Source organism: Phaseolus vulgaris, chromosome 10 (genome assembly GCF_000499845.2).
Source record: "Phaseolus vulgaris cultivar G19833 chromosome 10, P. vulgaris v2.0, whole genome shotgun sequence".
Taxonomy (NCBI): Eukaryota; Viridiplantae; Streptophyta; class Magnoliopsida; order Fabales; family Fabaceae; genus Phaseolus; species Phaseolus vulgaris.
The window spans coordinates 25,436,899-25,445,567 of NC_023750.2; the positions used below are offsets into that span (position 1 = coordinate 25,436,899).

Here is an 8,669-nt window from a genome sequence, read left to right on the forward strand (position 1 = left end):
CCGCTAGTGATTAGCTTTGACTCGTTCGATTTCGTCTCCCTCCACAGTCTTTCCTACCTGTGGGTATCGGGGAGGTGAAGCTGTTGATACTTGTATTGACGACGCCTTAAAACGTTTCACAATGGTAATACCTTCTACTTTGGCTACGCTTTCTCTTGATAACGCCCTCTCTCTTGGCGGCGACGCCCTCTTGTATGGGCGACGCCCTCGATGTCTCATGGTGGCACCGCCATCTGCACCTTCCACTGGCGACGTTCGGGGCAGCTAAACCGTTGACTTTACTTCGACGTCGATTCTGACGTCGGCTCAGGTCGACGCCCGGGGTGGCGAGGGACCCTAGGTCTCGCCCGTGCCGTCCATGTGGCGCTTTTCGTATGGCTGATGGGACGTTCCCCCACTTGATGAGGTTCTGACACCTCCTGAGTCTCTGATCCATTCTCGACGGCGTGTCGTACCCCTGAGCATTCTGTCGATACGACGTTTTCTGAGTGTTAACCAGTGGTGCCAGGACCATCCTCTCATTTTCTGCCACGTGGCTTAGTTGCATGGTTTACCCATTCGCGTCGTTTGGCGCTCTAACCGTAATATTTAATTCTTCAAAATCTTGAAACTGCCTTTATCATCTCTGTGCCTTCGCGACATTCTTACGCCATCTTCCTCCTCTCAAAGAGCCACTCTGGTGCCCTTTCTAACCAACGTATTACCCCGCCTTTCCAGCGAACCATCTTCTTTCGACCCTCCAACTCTCTTTCCGACACTGTTCCGTCATGTCTTCTCACATTCCTTCCCCCAGGGTTAACCATAAAGATCTGTATCCCTGGGCTTCAAGCGAGCTTCTGGATGAGTGCTCGTGCCTTCTTTCCACCCTGGCCATCAGGAGACACAAAGGAGAGTCGTGCTCTTATAATCACCGTGCCTTCGCGAGGAGGCATGACGATGACATCACCGTGCTCCCTTGCACCCTGGGGGAGCCGGTGTGTGGGGACGAACGCGCCAACGACGGGATTCCTTTCTTTTACTTCTATCAGGTGGTGTTCCAGATCGTTGGCGTACGTCTGCCCTTCTCCAGGTTCGAGAGGGAACTTCTGACGGAGATCAACGCTGCACCAGCCCAACTGTACCCCAACAGTTGGGCTTTTGTTAAGGCCTTTGACGTACTGTTCGGGTTCCTGGGGTGTGCGCCCTCGGTTGATATCTTTCTTCACTTTTTCGAGGTGAAACGTCAAAGGAACAACCTCTGGGTGACCCTCAGCAACGTTCCTGGTAGGGTTCTCCTGACTCCCTTCCAAAGCTCCTTCACGGGGTGGAAGGGTAGGTTTTTCAAGATCTGCTGTTCTGATATCGTGCCTTCCGCCCTGGATGGGTTCCCGCTGTACTGGGTGAGGGAGGCACGAGCTCTCAAGTCCAAACCCTTCAAGAAACTAAGCCCGAACGACCAGATTGCGTGTCGGATTCTGGCTGAGGCGGGGGGTTTTGACTCCGCCACCTTGATCAGTTTGGAGTTCAACGCCGGAACCCTAGAGAAGTACATATGTACGAATGGCTATCTCAGAAACTTCTGCTTTTTACCTTCATTAGATCTCTACATGGTCTAACTCATGGTTTCCTCCCTGCTCTTGTTTCCCTTGGTGCAGGTTCAAAGATAAACCCCCAGCGGAGGTCACAGCTCACCCAGGCGTTGAGGGCTGAGACTGAAGCGTCGTCCTCCTCCCTGCCAAGGTCTGAAGGCCACTGAAGGCGTTTGTATTTTTTCTTTTTCTGTATGAGCACTGGGCCTGTAATGTCTGCCCTATTCACCTTGCTCCCGTTCCTTTCGATCATACATGTAAATTTGACTCCACTGTGCCATGCTTGATTTCTTTAACGCTGTTTTACATTTGCACACGCTTCATACACTGCGCGTTTTTCCTCTGCCACCTTTCTTGGGGCGCTCTGCGCTTCTTGGTGACGCTTTCTCTTGGCGGCGCCTTCTTTCTTGGCGACGCCCTCTTTCTCGGCGACGCCTTCTTTCTGGGCGACGCCCTCTTTCTTGGCGACGCGTATGCTTGGCGATGCCTTTCGTTACTTCGAAAAGGAAAAAGATAAAGACTGAAACCAAGACAAAGGTTTTTCCTCGAACTTCTTTCCTTTTTTATTTGGGTGACCTCGTTAAAAAACCCCCGAAAGGGAAAAAGAGTGTCCCCTTCAACTAAATTGTTACATGGCTGCTTACATAAGTCAACTAAAATAAAATTTTAAGTTGGCCGCATTCCAACTGCGTGGGATGGGACCCCCTCCAATGTCTCTAGGTTGTACGAACCATTTCCCTTAGCTTCGGTAATTCTGAAGGGCCCGGTCCACTTGGGAGACAGCTTATTCTCCAGCTCGTATGGATGAGCCTTCCTCAAAACTAGGTCGCCAATCTGAAACTGTCGTGGCTTTACCTTAGAGCTATATTGTCGCTCTACCCTTCTCTTTATGGCTTCGGCCTTTATTCTGGCCTCCTCCCTGGCTTCGTCCAGTAGGTCCAGGTTCACCCTCCTTTCTTCGTTGGATTCTTCCGCCACGAAATTTTGGAAACGTGGTGAGCTTTCGTGAATCTCAACTGGGATCATCGCGTCCGACCCATACACTAAGCTGAAAGGCGTCTCCATGGTGGAAGATTGGGGCGTGGTGTGGTATGCCCACACGATCCTTGGCACTTCCTCCGCCCACGCTCCTTTGGCCTTTTCTAGCCTTCTCTTTAGCCCCCTCAGCAAAACTCTGTTTGCTGACTCTACCTGCCCATTAGTCTGGGGGTGTTCAACTGATGCGAACACCTGCTTGATGCCTACCTCAGCACACAGGTTTCTCAACTGTTGACTGGCGAACTGGGTTCCGTTATCGGATATCAGCCGCCTAGGTACGCCGAAACGGCACACAATATTCTTCCACACAAAGTGTTGGACTTTGTGCGCAGTGATCTGGGCCACGGGCTCCGCCTCTATCCACTTGGTGAAGTACTCGATGGCGACGATCAAGTACTTCATCTGCCTTATCGCCAGTGGAAACGGACCTAGGATGTCGATCCCCCAGGTATGGAAAGGCCATGGGCTGTATATGGACCGCAGCTCCTCTGGCGGCGCCTTGTGCCAGTCTGCGTGTTTTTGGCATTGCTTACAACGCTGGGCGTGTCGCACGCAACCTTCCTTTACTGTTGGCCAATAAAAACCCGCGCGCACTACCTTAGAAGCTAAGGACCTTCCGCCTACATGGCTCCCACAAATGCCTTCGTGGAGCTCCGTCATTATTCTGGTACATTCGTCGCCGCTTACGCATGTTAAGATAGGGTGAGTGAATTCGTGCCTGAATAACACTCCGTCTACCAGGGTGTACCTTGCAGCATTTCTCTTAACTTTCTTACCTTCTTCAGGCTCCACTGGGAGAACCCCATCCGCTAGGTACCGCCTGTATGGCGTCATCCAGGTGTCTCCTTCGGCCAAAACATGTATCTGCGCTCGCCTCCCTCCTTCGAGCGTGTCCGTGTATACGCTAATGCGAGGCGCCTTCAACGTATCTTGAGTCAAGGAACGATGACTCCTTGGCCTTCCTCTCGTGGTGCTTATATGGAGGACATCCACCCTGTTATCCTCTATGAATTTCCTCGGAGCCTTAAGCGTCTCTTGGATTACAGTCATCTGCCTGCCCCCCTTGCCTGAGCTGGCCAGCTTGGCGAGCAGGTCAGCTCTGGCATTCTGCTCCCTTGGGACATGCACCAGCTCAAGAGCACTAAAGGCTCCCTTTAGCGATTCGACGTACATTAAATATGCCGCCATCTGCGGGTCTTTCGCCTGGAACTCACCCAACACTTGCCCCGTAACCAGTTGGGAGTCACTCTTCACTAATAGGTTCCGCGCGCCCATTTCTTTGGCTAAAAGCATTCCTGCAATCAGGGCTTCATACTCAGCCTGATTATTACTGGCTTTGAAAGCGAAGCGCAGGGCCTGCTCGATCAGTACATCGTCTGGTCCTTCCAAGACTATTCCCGCACCACTTCCTTGTTGGTTGGAAGAGCCATCCACTGAGAGCGACCACTATGAGCCTGCCTCCACCTCCTGTTCGCCTCCGGGCGAGAGTTCTGCCACGAAATCTGCGTATACCTGCCCTTTGATGGACCCTCTGGGCTCATACTGGATGTCGAATTCTGAAAGCTCCACTGCCCAGCGCACCATCCTTCCCGCCACGTCAGGCTTCTGCAGCACCTTCTGTATAGGGAGGTTGGTCATCACTACCACCGTAAAGCTGTGGAAGTAATGACGGAGCCTCCTGGCTGAGAACACCACTGCTAACGCTGCCTTCTCCAACGCCTGATATCTTGTCTCAGCGCCTTGTAACGCCTTGCTCACGAAATAGATGGGCTTTTGACTCTGGTCCTGCTCCTGGATTAACACAGAGCTGATAGCTCGCTCCGTTACCGTGAAATATAGCCGGAGGGGCACACCTGTTACTGGTTTGCAGAGGACCGGTGGCATCGCCAGGTACTCTTTTAACTTAATGAAAGCCGCTTCGCATTCGTCAGTCCATGCAAAGCGACTATTTCTCTTGAGGCACTGGAAATACGGGTGCCCCTTCTCTCCCCCGGCGGAAACAAACCTTGAGAGTGCCGCCATCCGCCCTGTCAGCTGCTGCACTTCCTTTACCGGCGTTGGGCTTCGCATGGCGATAATCGCTGCGCATTTGTCGGGGTTCGCTTCTATCCCCCTCTCTGTGAGCATAAAACCCAAGAACTTACCGGCCTCTACCCCGAAGACACACTTTTCAGGGTTTAGCTTGATGCGGTACTTGGATATTGTGACGAACAACTCCTCCAGGTCTGCCATGTGCTGTGCCTTATCCTGCGACGCCACCACCATGTCATCCACGTAGGCGTACACATTCCTCCCTAGCATGGGCGCCAGGACCTTGTCCATTAGCCTTTGGTATGTGGCGCCCGCATTCTTCAAGCCGAAAGGCATCACCTTGTAACAGTAACTGCTGGTTTCCGTCATGAATGCGGTTTTGCTTTCATCTCTCGGGTGCATTTTAATCTGGTTGTACCCCGAGAACGCATCCAGAAAACTTAGCACCTTGCAGCCGGAGGCGCTATCTACCAACGCGTCAATGCTAGGCAGCGGGTACGAGTCCTTCGGGCACGCCTTGTTTAGGTCAGTGAAGTCCACGCACATCCTCCACTTCCCATTCGCCTTCTTTACCAGGACGACGTTGGCTAGCCACTCGGGGTATTGGATTTCCCTGATGTGGCCAGCCCTCAGCAGCTTCTGCGTTTCTTCGCGTACCACCAGCTGCCTCTCTTCATTGAATTTTCTCCTCCTTTGGCGCACGGGGCGAACCGTGGCGTCCATGCTGAGGTGATGACATAAGAAATCAGGGTCGATGCCGAGCATGTCCGAGGCAGACCACGCGAAGGCGTCCAAATGGCGTGAGATCACCTCTGCCACTGCCTCCTGCTCTTCTTGGCTCAGCAGACGCCCTAGTTTAAACGTCTTGCCGCCAATGTTCCTATCCACCACGTTAGTCGCTTGTTGGTCCCTGCTGTTATCCTAAATGGGCGTTGCCTCTTCCGCTAGCGCTGCGTGGTCGGGACCCTCCCCCATGAGTGTATCTGCTTCGGGCGTCGCCTCCGCGGGCGTGGCCTCAACAGGCGTTGACCCGGAGGGCGTCGCCTCTATCATTGTCACGTCGACACTTGGCGGGCGCTCAAACACCATAAACACGCTTTTCCTCGTTTTTAGGCTGTTTTTATAACACTTCCGCGCTTCCTCCTGATCCGATTTGATAACTATTACCGTGCCGCCGAGGTCTGGCAGCTTCATCTTCATATGCCGCGTGGAGGATACCGCGTTGAGCCTATTCAGCGCCGGTCTCCCCAACAGGATGTTGTAGGCGGAAATGGCGTTTACGACCAAGTATCGTATGCTTTCGGTGCGCGAGGCCTCTCCATCTGTGAATGTCGTCCTTAGCTGCAAGTAGCCTCGGACTTCCACTTGGTTGTCTGCGAACCCATACAAGCAGCCTGTGTAGGGCCTCAGAAGGTCAGGGGACAAACGCAGCTTGTTGAACATCGACAAAATCATGACGTCTGCAGAGCTCCCTTAGTCGACAAGGACCCTGTGTACCTTACGACCCGCTGTGACGACTGAGATGACTACGGGGTCGTTGTCATGGGGTACAACGTCTCGGAGATCCCCTCTCGTGAACACGAGCTCCGACTCCCATGGCTCACTCGAGATTCTCTCTTCAATTGAGTTGACCCCCCTCGCGTACTTCTTCTGCTAGGAGGCGGTGGGTCCGCCACCAGAAAAACCTCCGGCGATGGTATGGACTTCGCCGAGCACGGGTATCTCGTGCGCCTGTTCTTCTGTGGGCGCCGGCAGGGTGGGCGTCTCGGTGGGTTCTGCAACATAATCCTTCAGGAAACCGCTTCTCACAAGTTCTTCTAGCTGATACCCCAACGACAGGCAGTTGTCGATGTGATGACCAAAAGCTTCGTGGAACTCACACCAAGAATCTTTTCGTGGCCCCAATACCTTGTCAGTCTTCGCCGGTCGCCTCAACCTCTCGGCTATATTAGGCACGGCTATCAGGTCCTTCAACTCCACCGCGAAGTTGTACCTCGCCGGTCTGGCCCTCTCCCTGACAGGACGATCGCCCCCTGCTGGGCCCCGGGGCCGGGGTTGGGGGTTTTTGGTCTCGTAGGGGCGTCTCCCCTCTGGTTTTTTTCTTCCCGTCCTGGTCTCGTTGACCCTGACGGGCTGACTCCGCGTCTGTACCCTTGGGCGTGAGGGCACGACGCTGGTGCGTTTTTCACACACCTCTCCCTCGGAAGCGATATGCTCCACCGCGCGACGCCGTATTTCGGCGAAAGTCCTTGGGCGATTGCGTATAATAGACTCGCAAAAGGGGCCGGGACTCACTCCCTTTTTGAAGGCATACACAATCATGGGCTCTTCCGAGGTACCGGTTTTCACCACTTGGGCCCCGAAGCGGTTGATGTATTCTTTCAAACTCTCCCCTTGGTATTGCTTCACATCAAATATGTCATAGGAAACTGGCGGCGGGGCCCGGTTCGCCAGGTATTGCTCTCTGAACAGCTGTGCCAACTGCTGGAAGGAGGTGATATGGCTGTTAGGAAGGCTAATAAACCAATCCATCGCCATCCCAGTTAAAGTGCTCATGAAGAGCTTGCATCTTGCAGCGTCTGAACCTCCTACTAACACCATCTGCGTGTGGAACGCAGTGAGGTGCGCCTCAGGATCCTCCATTCCGGTGAAAATCACCTTAGGCCCCGCGAACGTGTTGGGGATCGCTGCGTCTAAGATTTCCTGCGAGAAGGGAGTGGTGAACTCCCTCGGCGGGGTGGGACGTTCCATCTCATCTGGTTCACGTTGCCCCGGGATGTTCCTTAAGCCCTGGCGCAGCTCTTCATTCACCCGACGGAGCTCTTCGTTCCTCGCATGCGAGGCTTCGAGGTCCGCCTGCATGCGCTCCTGTTCCAACTTTGATTTTGCCATATCGTCTTGCAGCCCTCGCATTATCTCCAGGACTCGCTGCATGGACATCTCCTCACCCGTAGCGCGTGCATTACCTCGTCTCGTGGTGGCCATCCTTCTCTGTTTTCTCAAACCTCTTCTAACGTTACTGTAACTCGAAAAATCTCCTCAAACTTGTGATGGGACTGATGTTTTATATCGGCCCCACGGTGGGCGCCAAATGTTCCGTGCGCGACCTCAACCGTCAGCTAGGGACTCCTTCCCACTGGTTACCTGTGGATTCCTGCAAAGAAGGACAAAAGGGCGCCCTAGCGGCCGTTTGCACTCCGACGCTCAAGTCAGCCAGCAAGAAACACCAAAAACTGTGCACCTCCGTATCGGAGCACCGCGTATGGCACTCTCAAGGTGGTAAAAAGGAACTGTGTCTAGTGTATATTTCTCCTTCTAGCAAAAATCTTTCCCTAGTCCCTTGTGCGTCACCTCAAGGCTCGAGCAAGCAACTAGAGAGTTTCTGGGAAATTTGCCAAAAGTTCCAACCCTGCTTCCAACATTCCCAGCGCTATTTAAACTGCCCAAGCATTTAAAGCGTCTTAAAGCGCTTTTAATCACAAAACGTAACGCACTTAATTAACGCGTCTAATTAGAAAACGTAGCGCATTTAAGACGTTGAAACGCTTGGGAGCCTTTATAGTACCTGAAACGCTCGAAACAGAAACTGTATTGAAAGACTTTAATTACCTGGTACCTGACTGAAGGGTGTTTCTATTCTGACCTGGCTGTCGTACACGTGGAGGGCCTCACAACGCCATGACCCCATCTGGGGACGTTTCTGCCCATCGGGGAATGTTTCTACGTGTGAGTCCTCCTGCTTGGGAGTGCTACTGCGCAAGGGGTGACTTTTTGGGTGCCAACTCATGCCCCAATCATCTAGTCACTCACTTTGAGAGCGTATCTGCCTTCCTCTCGTACCCTGCACCTGGCTACCTTGGGCGTGACCCTCCCCCTGAGTCGTATCTGTCCCAAAGGCGTCTCTGGGGCGGCAGGGGTACTTCACGAGTCGGGTTGCCCTACACTGGCGCTGTCACTATGGCCTTGAAGCCACCTTTTCCTTCTCTTTATCTTTATTCCCTAGTTATCAGGGGTCTGAGGCCTTCCCACGGC

General features: G+C 53.4%; 1 protein-coding gene across 1 annotated transcript; it reads right to left on the reverse strand.

Annotated features, from left to right (window-relative positions):
* Positions 1 to 6,290: 6,290 nt before the first annotated feature.
* LOC137817475 (uncharacterized) lies at positions 6,291 to 7,622 on the reverse strand. The gene has a single exon (XM_068620768.1). It carries the CDS (start codon positions 7,620 to 7,622, stop codon positions 6,291 to 6,293), a length of 1,332 nt encoding a protein of 443 aa, XP_068476869.1.
* Positions 7,623 to 8,669: the final 1,047 nt, after the last annotated feature.